Here is an 18,065-nt window from a genome sequence, read left to right as displayed (position 1 = left end):
GATGCTGGAGGTCTTTGGATCCATGGTCATTGACATGGGTTCATGGTCATTGGGGTGGGTCCATGGCCATAGGTTGGGTCCATGGCCATTGGGGTGGGTCCATGGCCATTGGGGTGGGTCCATGGCCATGGGTTGGGTCCATGGTCATTGCGGTGGGTCAATGGTCATTGAGGTGGGTCCATGGCCATTGAGGTGGATCCATGGCCATGGGGTTGTGTCCATGGTCATTGGGTTGGGTCCATGGCCATAGCCATGTGTTGGGTCTGTGGTCATTGGGTTGGGTCCATGGCCATGTGTTGGGTCCATCGTCATTGGGTTGGGTCCATGGCCACTGGGTTGGGTCCATGGTCATTGGGGTACATCCATGGCCATGTGTTGGGTCCATGGCCATTGGGGTACATCCATGGCCATGTGTTGGGTCCATGGCCATTGGGTTGGGTCCATGGTCATTGGGGTACATCCATGGCCATGTGTTGTGTCCATGGCCATGTGTTGGGTCCATGGCCATTGGGTTGGGTCCATGGTCATTGGGTTGGGTCCATGGCCATGCGTTGGGTCCATGGCCATTGGGTTGGGTCCATGGTCATTGGGGTACATCCATGGCCATTGGGTTGTGTCCATGGTCATTGGGGTACATCCATGGCCATTGGGGTACATCCATGGCCATTGGGTTGGGTCCATGGTCATTGGGGTACATCCATGGCCATTGGGGTACATCCATGGCCATGTGTTGGGTCCATGGCCATTGGGTTGGGTCCATGGTCATTGGGTTGGGTCCATGGCCATTGGGGTACATCCATGGCCATTGGGGTACATCCATGGCCATTGGGGTACATCCATGGCCATTGGGTTGGGTCCATGGTCATTGGGTTGGGTCCATGGCCATGCGTTGGGTCCATGGCCATGTGTTGGGTCCATGGTCATTGGGTTGGGTCCATGGCCATTGGGTTGGGTCCATGGCCATTGGGGTACATCCATGGCCATTGGGTTGGGTCCATGGCCATTGGGTTGGGTCCATGGTCATTGGGTTGGGTCCATGGCCATTGGGTTGGGTCCATGGCCATTGGGTTGGGTCCATGGCCATTGGGTTGGGTCCATGGTCATTGGGTTGGGTCCATGGCCATTGGGTTGGGTCCATGGCCATTGGGTTGGGTCCATGGCCATTGGGGTACATCCATGGCCATTGGGTTGGGTCCATGGTCATTGGGGTACATCCATGGCCATTGGGTTGGGTCCATGGCCATGCGTTGGGTCCATGGCCATTGGGTTGGGTCCATGGCCATTGGGTTGGGTCCATGGCCATTGGGTTGGGTCCATGGCCATTGGGTTGGGTCCATGGCCATGCGTTGGGTCCATGGCCGCGGGTCGGGCCCTGGCCCCTGGCGCCCGCGCTCAGCCCCGGAAGCAGGCCGGGCCCACCTCCAGGAGTCCTCGTCCCCGTCCAGGACGCCCCGGAGGGGGAAATGCTCCGGGTGCGGGGTCAGAACCTCCAGCACCGAGCGCCCGGAGCCCGACTGCGCCTGTGCAGGAGGAGCAGGGTCAGCACTGGGGCAGTGGGGCAGTGGGGTAATGGGGTAATGGGGGGAATGGGGGTAATGGGGGGAATGGGGTAATGGGGGCAATGGGGGTAATGGGGTAATGGGGGGAATGGGGGTAATGGGGGCAATGGGGGGAATGGGGGAATGGGGGGAATGGGGGTAATGGGGGGAATGGGGGAATGGGGGGAATGGGGGGAATGGGGGGAATGGGGGGTAATGGGGGGAATGGGGGAATGGGGGGAATGGGGGGAATGGGGGAATGGGGGCAATGGGGGAGTGGGGGTAATGGGGCAATGGGGGAATGGGGGGAATGGGGGCAATGGGGGAATGGGGGCAATGGGGCAATGGGGGAATGGGGGTAATGGGGGCAATGGGGGAATGGGGGTAATGGGGGGAATGGGGGAATGGGGGAATGGGGGAATGGAGGTAATGGGGGTAATGGGGGTGATGGGGCAATGGGAGTAATGGGGGTAAGGGGGCAATGGGGGCAATGGGGGGAATGGGGGAATGGGGGAATGGGGGGAATGGGGGAATGGGGGAATGGAGTAATGGGGACAACGGGGTAATGGGGCCAATGGGGCCAATGGGGGCAATGGGGGTAATGGGGGCAATGGGGGCACTGGGGGAATGGGGGCAATGGGGGCAATAGGGACAATGGGTTAATGGGGACAATAGGGTAATGGGGTAATGGGTGGAATGGGGGTAATGGGGTCCAATGGCTCCAACAGGGCCCCCGGGGAGCTGCAGCATCATTGGGATCACCGGGAACACCGGGATCCTTCCCCCCCCCCCCCCCATTGACTCACCCCACATCCGTCCAGCAGCACCTTGACGTAGGGACCGGTGCCCGCCAGCTCCTCCCCGTTGGCCGCTAGGAAGCGGATGCCGCTCTTCCCGGCGGCATTCCCGGTATTCCCGGTATTCCCGGTATTCCCGGTGCAGCCGACGGTGACGTTCTGCCTGCCGGCGACGCTGAGCAGCCGCAGGAAGGTCGCTTGCACCACACCGAGCCCTTGCCCGTCCGCATCCGCGTAGGAAAACTGCGGGATCATGGAATGAGCCGGAGCCCCCATTCCCACCGGGATGAGGCCTCGGGGATCCCCCCCCCCCCCCCACCACTCACCCCTTCCCTTGGGAAGACGCAGGTCTCCGCTCCCATCCGGAAGCGGCACCGGGCCCGGAAGGCGTCGCGGGAGCATCCTTGGTTGGGATCCACCCAATAGAGGCCTGGAGCAAGGGGAGGATGAGGGAGGTCAATGGCATCCATGGGGAAGGTCAATGGCATCCATAGGGAAGGCCAATGCCATCCATGGGGAAGGTCAATGGTATCCATGGGGAAGGTCAATGGCATCCATGGGGAAGGTCAATGGCATCCATAGGGAAGGTCAATGGCATCCATGGGGAAGGTCAATGGCATCCATAGGGAAGGTCAATGGCATCCATAGGGAAGGTCAATGGCATCCATGGGGAAGGTCAATGGCATCCATGGGGAAGGTCAAGGCTACCCATGACGAAGGCCAACGCCATCCATGATGAAGGCCAATACAATCCATAAGGAAGGCCAACGCCATCCATAGGGCAGGTCAATGCTACCCATGACGAAGACCAATGCTACCCATGAGGAAGGCCAATGCCATCCATGAGGAAGGTCAATGCTACCCATGAGGAAGGCCAATGCCATCCATAGGGAAGGTCAATGCCATCCATGACGAAGACCAATGCTACCCATGAGGAAGACCAACGCCATCCATAGGGAAGACCAACACCACCCATGGCTCCCCCCCCGCCCCAGCTCCCATTGGGTGCCCCGGGTACCCTCGGGGAGCCCCGGGTGGCTCAGGCGCAGGTCCTGGCACGTGCGGGCCGGGTTCTCCCGGCTCCCCATGGGGCGCCTCAAGGCCTCGATTTCCTGCTTTAGGGAATGCAGGGATCCGAAGAGCTCCTCCATGCCCCGGCCTTCCTCCTCCTCCTCCTCCTCCAGGGGCTCGCTGGCGTCAATGGAGCGCTTGGACCTCTTGGAGGCTTGGATGGGAAGGGGTTGGATGACTTCTCCTGGGGGGCCCTGGTTGGGGGGAGGATGTGGGGGGGGGGGGGGGAAGGATGAGGCCTTCAGCACCATGGACACCGCTGCCGGGGCATCCCGGGGCGGCTCCGTGGGGCCATGGAACTGGGGGGGTGGAAGGCGCATCCCAACCCATCCCAGTCCTGACCCCATGGGGAAACCAGGTCCCTATTCCCATTGCATGGACCTTGGGATGCCCAACTGCATCCCAAGACCTCAATGGGCTTCCAAGAGCATCCAAGCCATTGCTTGGACCTTGGGATACCCAACTGCATCCCAAGACCTCAATGGGCTCCCAGTCCCATCCAACCCATCCCAGTCCTGACCCCATGGTTGAAACCAGGTCCCTATTCCCATTGCATGGATCTTTGGGACACTGCATCCCAAGACCTTAATGGGCTTCCAAGAGCATCCGAGCCATTGCATGGACCTTGGGATGCCCAACTGCATCCCAAGACCTCAATGGGCTCCCAGTCCCATCCAACCCATCCCATTCCTGACCCCATGGGGCGCTCACCGGGTGACCGGGGGGTCCTGGAGGTCCTCGCTCCCCTTTGGGTCCTGCTGGCCCTATAGAGAAGAACCCATTGGCTTCTGTGGGGCAGGGCTGGATGTGGGGCTGGGGGCAGGGAGCCTCGGCTCTTACCATGGCTCCTTTGGCTCCTTTGGGACCAGCTGGGCCCTATGGGGCGAGAGCAGTGTCAGCAGTGGGGTGGGGAAGACAGGGGCAAAGGTGTGGGGGGGGGATCTATGGGGCTGGGAGCACTCACAGGGAGGCCGGGGGGACCAGTGGGGCCGATGGGTCCGGTAGCACCAGAGATGCCCTATAGAAGAGATGGGGACAACCGACCCACGGTGGTGGCCATCCTAGGCCTCACCTCCATGGGCTCCCCTTCTCCTGCCCCACAAGTACTCACGGTTTCTCCTTTCTGCCCCATAGATCCGTGGGGCCCAGGGAGGCCCCGGTCGCCTTTGTCCCCCTGTTCTCCTGGTGGCCCTATCAAGCCGATGAGACCAGGGTGGCCCTAAGGAGACACAAGGAGGCCCCCAATGGTGATGGGGATGGAGTGCCCCATTGAGTGCCCCATAACCGCGGCTCCCCAGTGGGGTTCAGCCCCATAGATGTGGGGCCCACGGGGCCGCAATGGCCATTGGATGGAGCTCACCTTCTCTCCTTTGGCTCCGGTGTCCCCGCGGAGGCCAGGGAGCCCTGGAGGACCCTGGAAGAGGTCCATGGGGGGCATGGGGGATGTGGGGAGCAGCACTTGGGGGTAGGGGTAGGGATGGGGTTGGGGTTGGGTTGGGGTTGGGTTGGGGTTGGGGTTGGGTTGGGGTTGGGGTTGGGGTTGGGGTTGGGGTTGGGTTGGGTTGGGGTTGGGGTTGGGGTTGGGGTTGGGGTTGGGTTGGGGTTGGGGTTGGGTTGGGTTGGGGTTGGGTTGGGGTTGGGTTGGGTTGGGTTGGGTTGGGTTGGGGTTGGGTTGGGTTGGGGTTGGGGTTGGGTTGGGTTGGGTTGGGGTTGGGTTGGGGTTGGGTTGGGTTGGGTTGGGGTTGGGTTGGGTTGGGGTTGGGTTGGGGTTTGGTTGGGTTGGGGTTGGGTTGGGGTTGGGTTGGGGTTGGGTTGGGTTGGGGTTGGGTTGGGTTGGGTTGGGGTCAGTTTGGGGTCAGGGTCGGGGTCAGTTTGGGGTCAGGGTCGGGGTCAGGGGTCAGGGGGTCCCATCCTCACCACCGGGCCGGGGGGCCCGGCCCCGGCCCCGCGCTTCCCGGTTTTCCTTGCTCGCCCTTGGGAAGGGGGGGGCAGGGTCAGGATCCGAGGGGCCCCGATGGGAACTGGGCCTCAGCCCCTCCCCCGTCATCCCATCCCCATCCCCCCCCCATCCCCATCCCCATCCCATCCCCATTCCCATCCCCATCCCATCCCCATCCCATCCCATCCCCATCCCCCCCCCATCCCCATTCCCATCCCATCCCCATCCCCATCCCATCCCATCCCCATCCCATCCCCATCCCATCCCATCCCATCCCCATCCCATCCCATCCCCATCCCATCCCCATCCCATCCCATCCCATCCCATCCCATCCCATCCCCATCCCATCCCCATCCCATCCCATCCCATCCCATCCCATCCCCATCCCATCCCATCCCATCCCCATCCCATCCCATCCCCATCCCATCCCCATCCCATCCCCATCCCATCCCATCCCCATCCCCATCCCATCCCATCCCCATCCCCATCCCATCCCATCCCATCCCATCCCGGTGCCTCCATCCCTCACCACGGAGCCGGGGAGCCCTCGGAGCCCATCGGCTCCCTGCTTCCCCCCAGTTCCTTGCGGCCCCACCGGCCCCGTCTTTCCCGGCGCTCCGCTTCCTCCTGCTTCCCCCTACGGGATCCAGAGCATCCGGTTGATCCCGACGCCGGGAATGCCGTCGGGAATGCCGTCGGGATCACCGAGGGCCCTCACCTTGGCTCCCTTCTCGCCCTGGCGCCCTTCGGGGACCGGGAGCACCGGCTGGGCCCTATGGAGAGGAGACGCGAAGGGATGCGGGTATCCATAGGGATCCCGATGGGATGCGTTGGGATCAGCGGCTCTTACCCGCTTCCCGACGGGACCGGGGGGACCGTTCTCTCCTGTGGGGCCCGGGGATCCCTATGGAGAGGAGGAGGAGGAGGAGGAGTCGAAGCCTTCATCCCGGGATACGGGGTGGGAAGGCAATGGGGCATCCCCATGGGGAGCAGATGGGATGCGGGATGCCTCCCATCCCGGTATTCCCGGGCGCATCCCATCCCGGGGCGGTCCCGGTCTTCATCGGCGGTGAATGCTCAGGTCCTCATCCCAAATCTCCGAAGGGGGTTAGGGATAGGGATGGGGATGGGATGGGATGGGGATGGGGATGGATGGGGATGGGGATGGGATGGGGATGGGGATGGGGATGGGGATGGGATGGGATGGGGATGGGGATAGGGATGGGGATAGGGATGGGGATGGGGATGGGGATGGGGATAGGGATGGGATGGGGATAGGGATGGGGATGGGGATGGGGATAGGGATGGGGATGGGATGGGGATGGGATGGGGATGGGGATGGGGATAGGGATGGGATGGGGATGGGGATGGGGATAGGGATGGGATGGGGATGGGGATGGGGATAGGGATGGGATGGGGATGGGATGGGGACGGGATGGGATGGGGATGGGGATGGGGATGGGGATGGGGATAGGGATGGGGATGGGGATGGGGATAGGGATGGGATGGGGATGGGGATGGGGACGGGATGGGATGGGGATGGGGATGGGATGGGGATGGGGATGGGGATGGGATGGGATGGGGATGGGGATGGGATAGAGGTAGGGATAGGGATAGGCATAGGGATAAGGATAGTGATAGGGATATAGATATAGATATGGATAGGAATGGGGATAGGGATAAGGATAGGGATAGGGATGGATAGAGGTGGGGACAGGGACAAGCATAGGGATGGGGATCGGGATCGGGATGGGGATGGGATGGGGATAGGGACACACGGATAGGGATAGGGATAGGGATAAGGATGGGGATGGGGATAGGGATACAGGGATAGGGGTAGGGATAAGGATAGGGATAGGGATGGGGATGGGATGGGGATGGGGATACAGGGATAGGGATGGGGATAGGGATGGGGATGGGGATGGGATGGGATGGGATGGGGATGGGGATGGGATAGAGGTAGGGATAGGGATAGGCATAAGGATAAGGATAGTGATAGGGATGGATAGAGGTAGGGATAGGGACAAGGATAGGGATGGGGATAGGGATAAGGATAGGGATAGGGATGGGGATGGGATAGGGATGGGGATACAGGGATAGGGATAGGGATAGGGATAAGGATAGGGATAGGGATGGGGATGGGATGGGGATGGGGATACAGGGATAAGGATGGGGATAGGGATGGGGATCGTGCTGGGGCTGCGCTCTTCCCTCTGGAACGCCGACGGCGCTGGGCACTCACCGGCTCCCCGGCCTCTCCGTCCTCTCCCCGCTCCCCCTTGGCGCCGTCCTGCCCCTGGGGGGGGGGGCACAAACCCGGGTGAACCCCCCGATCCCAGCGGCATTCCCGGCGCCGGGAAGGGGCCGGAGCCAGCACTCACCCTGGGCCCCGCCTCTCCGGGAGGGCCGGGATCGCCCGGGAAGCCAACGGGACCCTGGCATGGGGAGGAAGCAATGGGGAGCAATGGGGTCAATGGGGGGCAATGGGGAGCAATGGGGGGCAATGGGGGGCAATGGGGATCAATGGGGTGCAATGGGGAGCAATGGGGTCAATGGGGGGCAATGGGGGGCAATGGGGATCAATGGGGTGCAATGGGGTCCGATGGGGATCAATGGGGAGCGATGGGGAGCAATGGGGATCAATGGGGATCAATGGGGAGCAATGGGGAGCAATGGGGGGCAATGGGGAGCAATGGGGAGAAATGGGAAGCAATGGGGTTCAATGGGGCTCAATGGGGTTCAATGGGGCTCAATGGGCTCAATGGGGCTCAATGGGGCTCAATGGGGTCAATGGGGCTCAATGGGGCTCAATGGGGTCAATGGGGCTCAATGGGGCTCAATGGGGCTCAATGGGGTTCAATGGGGCTCAATGGGGATCAATGGGCTCAATGGGGAGCAATGGGGATCAATGGGGCTCAATGGGGATCAATGGGGCTCAATGGGGATCAATGGGGTTTAATGGGGCTCAATGGGGCTCAATGGGGCTCAATGGGGATCAATGGGGTCAATGGGGTTCAATGGGGCTCAATGGGGATCAATGGGGATCAATGGGGATCAATGGGGCTCAATGGGGCTCAATGGGGATCAATGGGGTGCAATGGGGGTTCGGTGGGGTTCAATGGGGCTCAATGGGGTCAATGGGGCTCAATGGGGCTCAATGGGGCTCAATGGGGTCAATGGGGCTCAATGGGGGTCAATGGGGTCAATGGGCTCAATGGGGCTCAATGGGGCTCAATGGGGTCAATGGGGCTCAATGGGGCTCAATGGGGTCAATGGGGTCAATGGGGCTCAATGGGGTCAATGGGGTCCCCCCGAGCCGGCACTGACCGGATTCCCCTTGGCTCCGTCGTCCCCCGCGGGCCCTTTCCCCCCGGCGGGGCCAGCGGCGCCGGCGGCTCCGGCTTCCCCCTTCTCGCCGCGCTCCCCACGGGGTCCCTATGGAAGGGGAGGGGGGAGCCGGGAATGGGGCAGGGATGGGGCAGGAATGGGGCAGGAATGGGCCCGGAATGGGGCAGGAATGGGGCAGGAATGGGGCGGGAATGGGGGGGAATGGGGCGGGAATGGGGCAGGAATGGGGCAGGAATGGGGCAGGAATGGGACAGGGATGGGGCAGGGAATGGGGCAGGAATGGGGCAGGGATGGGGCAGGGATGGGGCAGGGATGGGGGGGGAATGGGGCAGGGATGGGGGGGGAATGGGGCAGGGATGGGGGCAGGAATGGGGCAGGGATGGGGCAGGAATGGGGCAGGAATGGGGCAGGAATGGGGCAGGGAATGGGGCAGGAATGGGGCAGGGATGGGGCAGGAATGGGGCAGGAATGGGGCAGGGAATGGGGCAGGGAATGGGGCAGGAATGGGGCAGGAATGGGGGAGGAATGGGGGCAGGAATGGGGCAGGAATGGGGCAGGAATGGGGCAGGAATGGGCAGGGAATGGGGCAGGAATGGGGGCAGGAATGGGGCAGGAATGGGGCAGGAATGGGGCAGGGATGGGGCAGGAATGGGGCAGGAATGGGGCAGGAATGGGCAGGAATGGGGGGGGAATGGGGCAGGAATGGGGCAGGGATGGGGCAGGGATGGGGGGGGAATGGGGCAGGGAATGGGGCAGGGATGGGGCAGGGATGGGGCAGGAATGGGGCAGGGATGGGGCAGGGAATGGGGCAGGAATGGGGCAGGGATGGGGCAGGGATGGGGGGGGAATGGGGCAGGGAATGGGGGCAGGAATGGGGCAGGAATGGGGCAGGGAATGGGGCAGGGATGGGGCAGGAATGGGGGGGGAATGGGGGGGGAATGGGGCAGGAATGGGGCAGGAATGGGGCAGGAATGGGGCAGGAACGGGGCAGGAACGGGGCAGGAATGGGGCAGGGAATGGGGCAGGGATGGGGCAGGGAATGGGGCAGGAATGGGGCAGGGAATGGGGCAGGAATGGGGCAGGAACGGGGCAGGAATGGGGCAGGAATGGGGCAGGGATTGGGGCAGGAATGGGGCAGGAACGGGGCAGGAATGGGGCAGGGATGGGGCAGGGAATGGGGCAGGAATGGGGCAGGGAATGGGGCAGGAATGGGGCAGGAATGGGGCAGGAATGGGGCAGGGATGGGGCAGGGATGGGGCAGGAATGGGGGGGGAATGGGGCAGGAATGGGGCAGGGATGGGGCAGGGATGGGGCAGGAATGGGGCAGGAATGGGGCAGGGAATGGGGGCAGGAATGGGGCAGGGAATGGGGCAGGAATGGGGCAGGAATGGGGCAGGAATGGGGCAGGGATGGGGCAGGGATGGGGCAGGAATGGGGCAGGAATGGGCAGGGAATGGGGGCAGGAATGGGGCAGGGATAACGGGGGGGGGGGGGGGGGTTGGGATTCACCTTGGGTCCCGGCTCCCCCTGGATTCCCGGAGCTCCGGATTCGCCGGGATCGCCCTGGAGGGGGAGGGGGAAGAGAGGATGGAACGGGGGGAGGGGGAAAGGGGGGACCCCAGTATCCATGGATACCCCTGCCCATTGAACCCCAGTATCCATGGATACCCCTGCCCATTGAACCCCAGTATCCATGGATACCCTGCCCATTGAACCCCAGTATCCATGGATACCCCTGTCCCTTGAACCCCAGTATCCATGGATACCCCTGCCCATTGAACCCCAGTATCCATGGATACCCCTGCCCATTGAACCCCAGTATCCATGGATACCCCTGCCCATTGAACCCCAGTATCCATGGATACCCCTGCCCATTGAACCCCAGTATCCATGGATACCCCTGCCCATTGAACCCCAGTATCCATGGATATCCCTGTCCCTTGAACCCCAGTATCCATGGATACCCTGCCCATTGAACCCCAGTATCCATGGATACCCCTGTCCCTTGAACCCCAGTATCCATGGATACCCCTGCCCATTGAACCCCAGTATCCATGGATACCCCTGCCCATTGAACCCCAGTATCCATGGATATCCCTGCCCATTGAACCCAGTATCCATGGATACCCCTGTCCATTGAACCCCAGTATCCATGGATACCCCTGTCCCTTGAACCCCAGTATCCATGGATACCCCTGTCCATTGAACCCCAGTATCCATGGATACCCCTGCCCATTGAACCCCAGTATCCATGGATACCCCTGTCCCTTGAACCCCAGTATCCATGGATACCCCTGCCCATTGAACCCCAGTATCCATGGATACCCCTGTCCATTGAACCCCAGTATCCATGGATACCCCTGCCCATTGAACCCCAGTATCCATGGATACCCCTGCCCATTGAACCCCAGTATCCATGGATACCCCTGCCCATTGAACCCCAGTATCCATGGATACCCCTGTCCCTTGAACCCCAGTATCCATGGATACCCCTGTCCATAGAACCCCAGTATCCATGGATACCCCTGTCCCTTGAACCCCAGTATCCATGGATACCCCTGCCCATTGAACCCCAGTATCCATGGATATCCCTGTCCCTTGAACCCCAGTATCCATGGATACCCCTGTCCCTTGAACCCCAGTATCCATGGATACCCCTGTCCCTTGAACCCCAGTATCCATGGATACCCCTGCCCATTGAACCCCAGTATCCATGGATACCCCTGTCCCTTGAACCCCAGTATCCATGGATACCCCTGCCCATTGAACCCCAGTATCCCATGGATACCCCTGCCCATTGAACCCCAGTATCCATGGATACCCCTGCCCATTGAACCCCAGTATCCATGGATACCCCTGCCCATTGAACCCCAGTATCCATGGATACCCCTGTCCCTTGAACCCCAGTATCCATGGATACCCCTGTCCATTGAACCCCAGTATCCATGGATACCCCTGCCCATTGAACCCCAGTATCCATGGATACCCCTGCCCATTGAACCCCAGTATCCATGGATACCCCTGTCCGTTGAACCCCAATATCCATCCCCATCCCTATCCATAGCCCCATATCCATCCCCATCCCTATCCATTGCCCCATATCCATCCCCATCCCTATCCATATCCCCCCATATCCATCCCCATCCCTATCCATTGCCCCCCATATCCATCCCCATCCCTATCCATTGCCCCATATCCATCCCCATCCCCATCCCCATTCCTCACCTTCTCCCCCAGAGGCCCCACATTCCCGATGCCCCCGGGCGCTCCCTGTGGTCCCTATGGAACAGAGGCATTGGGAAGATCCCATTGGATCCCGTCCGTCCCCCCCCATTGCGCCCCATGGATGGGGCTATGGGGCAGGGGTGCTCACATCGGCTCCAGAGGCTCCGGCAGGACCACGAGGACCTGGGGGTCCGGGGGGGCCCTAATGGGGGGGACACAGAAGAAAGGGGGGGGTGGTTATGGGGCGCCCCACAAGCACTGCCCCATAGGGACCCATAGATGGGGGGGGGGGGGGCACTCACCATTGGCCCCACATCGCCTGTCTCCCCCTTCTCACCAGCAGGACCTGGCAGCCCCTATGGGGGGGGGGGGGGGAAGGGGTCAACTTGGGGGGCAGAGAGAGGTGGAGGGAGGGGCTATGGGGCGTGCTATGGGGTGATGGGATTGGTTATGGGGGAGCTATAGGGTGATGGGGTTGGTTATGGGGTGATGGGATTGGTAATGGGGGTTGCTATGGGGCGATGGGATTGGTTATGGGGAGGGCTATGGGGTGATGGGATTGGTTATGGGGAGGGCTATGGGGTGATGGGATTGGTTATGGGGGGTGCTATGGGGCAATGGGATTGGTTATGGGGCGATTGGGTTGGTTTTGGGGTTGCTATGGGGTGATGGGATTGGTTATGGGGGAGCTATGGGGCGATGGGATTGGTTATGGGGCAGTGGGGTTGGTTATGGGGGGCGCTATGGGGCAATGGGGTTGGTTATGGGGCAGTGGGGTTGGTTATGGGGTGCTGGGCCCCACCTGCAGCCCAATGGGGCCTGGGGCTCCATTGAAGCCCCGCGTCCCCTCGTCCCCTTTGGCTCCGAAGTGCCCCTGAGGTCCTCGGGCCCCCGGCTCCCCATCAGCTCCCTATGGGGCAGGAAGGGGTCAGGCCCCCATAGGGCACAATGGGGCTGCCCCATGGGCCCCATCGGGCGCCCCATAGGGAGCCCCCGGCCTTGGGGAGAGGAGGGATGCTCACGGCTGCTCCGGGTTGGCCGACGGCTCCAATGGGTCCAGGAGGGCCTGGGGGTCCCTATGGAGACAGAGGGGGGCAATGGGGCAGCAGTGACCCATAGAGTGCTATGGGGCAGGATTGACCCATAGAGGGCTATGGGGTGGCAGTGACCCATAGAGGGCTATGGGGCAGGATTGATCCATAGGGTGCTATGGGGCAGCAGTGACCCATAGAGGGCTATGGGGCAGCAGTGACCCATAGAGTGCTATGGGGCAGCAGCGACCCATAGAGGGCTATGGGGACACTCACGTGCTCTCCTTTGGTGCCTTTGGTGCCCTTGGAGCCGGGATCCCCGACCTCACCCTGGGGTTGGGGGGGAGAAGATGCTCAAAGCCATGGGGGGGCAATGGGGTCAATGGGGGCAATGGGGGCAATGGGGCTATGGGGGCTATTGGGATAAAGGGGGTAATGGGGGCAATGGGGGCAATGGGGGCTATGGGGATATGGGGATAAAGGGGGCAATGGGGTAATGGGGAAAAGGGGATAATGGGAGCTATGGGGCAATGGGGGCTATGGGGGTAATGGGGCAATGGGGTCAATGGGGTCAATGGGATCAATGGGATCAATGGGATGAATGGGGTCAATGGGATCAATGGGGTCAATGGGATGAATGGGATGAATGGGGTCAATGGGATCAATGAGGTCAATGGGATCAAAGGGGATCAATGGGATCAATGGGAGCAATGGGGCCAATGGGATCAATGGGATCAATGGGGATCAATGGGATCAAAGGGGATCAATGGGATCAATGGGATCAATGGGAGCAATGGGGCCAATGGGATCAATGGGATCAAAGGGGATCAATGGGATCAATGGGATCAATGGGAGCAATGGGGATCAAAGGGATCAATGGGGTCAATGGGATGAATGGGATGAATGGGGTCAATGGGGTCAATGGGATCAATGGGGATCAATGGGATCAATGGGATGAATGGGATCAAAAGGATCAATGGGGTCAATGGGATGAATGGGATCAATGGGATCAATGGGATCAATGGGATCAATGGGGATCAATGGGATCAATGGGATGAACGGGATCAATGGGATCAATGGGGTCAATGGGATGAATGGGATCAATGGGATCAATGGGGCCAATGGGATCAATGGGGATCAGTGGGGTCAATGGGATGAATGGGATGAATGGGATGAATGGGATCAATGGGGATCAATGGGGATCAATGGGTCTCTGTGGGTCGCTATGGGGCGGGGTGGGGGGGGGGTCTCACCTTGTCTCCGTCCTCTCCTGCCCCTCCGGGGGGCCCAGCGGGACCCGGGAGCCCCACGGGCCCCTGCAGCCCATCGCGTCCAGCGGGACCCACGGAGCCCTTGTCCCCCTGCGGATGGGATGGGATGGGATGGGGTGGGATGGATGCGATGGGATGGATGGGATGGGGTGGGATGGGATGGGATGGATGGGATGGGGTGGGATGGGATGGGGTGGGATGGGATGGGATGGGATGGGATGGGATGGGGTGGGATGGGATGGATGGGATGGGGTGGGATGGGATGGGATGGGATGGGATGGGGTGGGATGGGATGGGATGGGATGGGGTGGGGTGGGGTGGGATGGGATGGGATGGGATGGATGCAATTGGATAGGATGGGAAGGGGTTGGAGATGGATGCAATGGGGTGCAATGGGGTGCAATGGGGTGCAATGGGGTGCAATGAGGTGCAATGGGGTTCAATGGGGTGCAATGGGGTGCAATGAGGTGCAATGGGGTGCAATGGGGTGCAATGAGGTGCAATGGGGTGCAATGGGGTGCAATGGGGTTCAATGGGGTGCAATGAGGTGCAATGGGGTGCAATGGGGTTCAATGGGGTGCAATGGGGTGCAATGGGGTGCAATGAGGTGCAATGGGGTTCAATGGGGTGCAATGGGGTGCAATGGGGTGCAATGGGGTGCAATGAGGTGCAATGGGGTGCAATGGGGTTCAATGGGGTGCAATGGGGTGCAATGGGGTGCAATGGGGTGCAATGAGGTGCAATGGGGTTCAATGGGGTGCAATGGGGTGCAATGGGGTTCAATGGGGCGCAGCAGGACCCCAATCCCGCTCTCCCGCCCCATTCCCATTGGATACCCACCGGAATTCCCTTCTCTCCGGCCGGGCCTGGGGGTCCCTGGGGTCCGGGTCTGCCGGGGGGGCCAACGGGACCCCCCTGTCCTGGAGCCCCCCGATCCCCTGGAGAGCCCTGGGGGACAGGGACATGGGGCAGCGTGACCCATAGGGAGCCATGGGGCAGCGTGACCCATAGGGAGCCATGGGGCAGCGTGACCCATAGGGAGCAATGGGGCGTCATTGACCCATAGGGAGCCATGGGGCAGCGTGACCCATAGGGAGCCATGGGGTGTCATTGACCCATAGGGAGCCATGGGGCAGCGTGACCCATAGGGAGCCATGGGGCGTCATTGACCCATAGGGAGCCATGGGCAGCGTGACCCATAGGGAGCCATGGGGCGTCATTGACCCATAGAGAGCAATGGGGCGTCATTGACCCATAGAGAGCAATGGGACATCACTGACCCATAGAGAGCAATGGGACATCATTGACCCATAGAGAGCAATGGGGCATCACTGACCCATAGACACCAACGGTCCCCACTGACCCACAGACACCAACAGGTCCCCACTGACCCATAGACACCAACGGGGCCCCACTGACCCATAGACACCAACATGGCCCCACTGACCCATAGACACCAACAGGTCCCCACTGACTCATAGACACCAACAGGTCCCCACTGACCCACAGACACCAACGGGGCCCCACTGACCCACCGACACCAACGGGGCCCCACTGACCCATAGACACCAACGGGTCCCCACTGACCCACAGACACCAACAGGTCCCCACTGACCCATAGACACCAACACGGCCCCACTGACCCATAGACACCAACAGGTCCCACTGACCCATAGAGACCAACGGGGCATCATTGACCCATAGAGACCAACGGGGGCCCCACTGACCCATAGTCACCAATGGGGCACCGTGACCCATAGAGGTCTATGGGGCCCCACTGACCCATAGAGACCAACGGTCCCCACTGACCCACAGACACCAACGGGTCCCCACTGACCCACAGAGAGCCCCCGAGCACTCACAGCAGGTCCGGGGGGCCCGGCGGGTCCCTCGCTGCCCTTCAGCCCTTCTGCGCCCTACGGGGGGAAGCGGGGGGGGAGCTCAATGGGGCTCAATGGAGCTCAATGGGGCTCAATGGGGCTCAATGGAGCTCAATGGAGCTCAATGGGGCTCAATGGAGCTCAATGGAGCTCAATGGGGCTCAATGGGGCTCAATGGAGCTCAATGGAGCTCAATGGGGCTCAATGGAGCTCAATGGAGCTCAATGGAGCTCAATGGAGCTCAATGGGGCTCAATGGAGCTCAATGGGGCTCAATGGAGCTCAATGGGGCTCAATGGAGCTCAATGGAGCTCAATGGAGCTCAATGGGGCTCAATGGGGCTCAATGGAGCTCAATGGAGCTCAATTGAGCTCAATGGGGCTCAATGGAGCTCAATGGAGCTCAATGGGGCTCAATGGAGCTCAATGGGGCTCAATGGAGCTCAATGGGGCTCAATGGGGCTCAATGGAGCTCAATGGAGCTCAATGGGGCTCAATGGAGCTCAATGGAGCTCAATGGGGCTCAATGGAGCTCAATGGAGCTCAATGGAGCTCAATGGGGCTCAATGGGGCTCAATGGAGCTCAATGGAGCTCAATGGGGCTCAATGGAGCTCAATGGAGCTCAATGGGGCTCAATGGAGCTCAATGGAGCTCAATGGAGCTCAATGGGGCTCAATGGGGCTCAATGGAGCTCAATGGAGCTCAATGGGGCTCAATGGAGCTCAATGGAGCTCAATGGGGCTCAATGGAGCTCAATGGAGCTCAATGGGGCTCAATGGAGCTCAATGGAGCTCAATGGAGCTCAATGGGGCTCAATGGGGCTCAATGGGGCTCAATGGGGCTCAATGGGGGGGGAGCCCCGCGGGGGGCGCGCTCACCGCCGCGCCGGGCAGGCCGCGCTCGCCGGGGAAGCCCCTGGATCCCGCCGCGCCGTCCTTGCCGGGGGGGCCGGGGGGGCCGGGGTCTCCCTGTGGGGGGCAGGGGGGAGGGGGGATGGGCAGCGCCGTGCGCCCCTCCCCCCCTCCCCCTCCCCCCCTCCCCTCCCCTCCCCCCCCGGGCCCCCTCACCTTGGGGCCGGCCGGGCCGCAGGGACCCGCCGCGCCCTGCTCGCCCCCAGCGCCCGGGGGGCCGGGGTGGCCGCGCTCGCCCATGGGGCCGGATTCGCCCGCGGAGCCCTGGAGCCAGAGAGGGGAGGAGATGGGGGGGAGGGGGGGGGGGGGGAGGGGGGGGGGGTCGGGGGGGACGATGGGATGGGGTGGGATGAGTGGGGATGTGAATGGGGGTCAATGGGGGTCGATGGGGGTCAATGGGATGGGGTGGGAAGAGCAGGGATGTCAATGGGGGTCAATGGGGGTCAATGGGGGTCAATGGGGCTCAATGGGGGTCAATGGGGGTTGATGGGGGTCAATGGGGGTCGATGGGGGTCAATGGGAGTCAATGGGAGACAATGGGGGTCATGGGATGGGGTTGGATAGGGATGGATTCCAATTGGAGTCAATGGGATGGGGTGGGATGAGTGGGAATGTCAATGGGGGTCAATGGGGGTCAATGGGGGTCGATGGGGGTCAATGGGGGTCAATGGGGGTCGATGGGGTGGGGTGGGATGAGCAGGGATGTCAATGGGGGTCAATGGGGGTCGATGGGGGTCGATGGGGGTCAATGGGGGTCAATGGGGCTCAATGGGGGTCGATGGGGGTCGATGGGGGTCAATGGGGGTCAATGGGGGTTGATGGGGGTCAATGGGGGTCAATGGGGGTCAATGGGAGTCAATGGGAGACAATGGGGGTCAATGGGATGGGGTTGGATAGGGATGGATTCCAATTGGAGTCAATGGGATGGGGTGGGATGAGTGGGAATGTCAATGGGGGTCAATGGGGGTCAATGGGGGTCGATGGGGGTCAATGGGGGTCGATGGGGGTCGATGGGGGTCAATGGGGGTCGATGGGGGTCACGGGGGTGGGCGGGG

The 18,065-nt window shown here is 61.6% G+C and overlaps 1 protein-coding gene across 1 annotated transcript in view; it reads right to left on the bottom strand.

The window, feature by feature from the left end:
* Positions 1-1,100: 1,100 nt before the first annotated feature.
* Positions 1,101-18,065, bottom strand: part of LOC136006349 (collagen alpha-2(XI) chain-like) — a 36,467-nt gene continuing 19,502 nt past the window's right edge. The window contains 30 exon segments of the mRNA XM_065664374.1: positions 1,101-1,520; positions 2,345-2,578; positions 2,662-2,765; positions 3,354-3,600; positions 4,118-4,176; positions 4,252-4,282; positions 4,371-4,424; positions 4,518-4,625; positions 4,767-4,820; positions 5,324-5,344; positions 5,347-5,379; positions 5,875-5,982; positions 6,064-6,096; positions 6,098-6,118; positions 6,196-6,249; positions 7,588-7,641; positions 7,727-7,780; positions 8,673-8,780; positions 10,203-10,256; positions 11,919-11,972; positions 12,067-12,120; positions 12,221-12,274; positions 12,721-12,828; positions 12,941-12,994; positions 13,226-13,279; positions 14,203-14,310; positions 15,061-15,168; positions 16,083-16,136; positions 16,978-17,067; positions 17,167-17,274. Of these exon segments, the coding sequence (XP_065520446.1) occupies positions 1,101-1,520; positions 2,345-2,578; positions 2,662-2,765; positions 3,354-3,600; positions 4,118-4,176; positions 4,252-4,282; positions 4,371-4,424; positions 4,518-4,625; positions 4,767-4,820; positions 5,324-5,344; positions 5,347-5,379; positions 5,875-5,982; positions 6,064-6,096; positions 6,098-6,118; positions 6,196-6,249; positions 7,588-7,641; positions 7,727-7,780; positions 8,673-8,780; positions 10,203-10,256; positions 11,919-11,972; positions 12,067-12,120; positions 12,221-12,274; positions 12,721-12,828; positions 12,941-12,994; positions 13,226-13,279; positions 14,203-14,310; positions 15,061-15,168; positions 16,083-16,136; positions 16,978-17,067; positions 17,167-17,274 (2,697 nt within the window).

Source organism: Lathamus discolor, unplaced genomic scaffold (assembly GCF_037157495.1).
Source record: "Lathamus discolor isolate bLatDis1 unplaced genomic scaffold, bLatDis1.hap1 Scaffold_150, whole genome shotgun sequence".
In the NCBI taxonomy this organism is placed as follows: domain Eukaryota; kingdom Metazoa; phylum Chordata; class Aves; order Psittaciformes; family Psittacidae; genus Lathamus; species Lathamus discolor.
The sequence above is the reverse complement of the archived record's forward strand: the minus strand, read 5'-3'. Positions and strand labels throughout refer to the sequence as shown.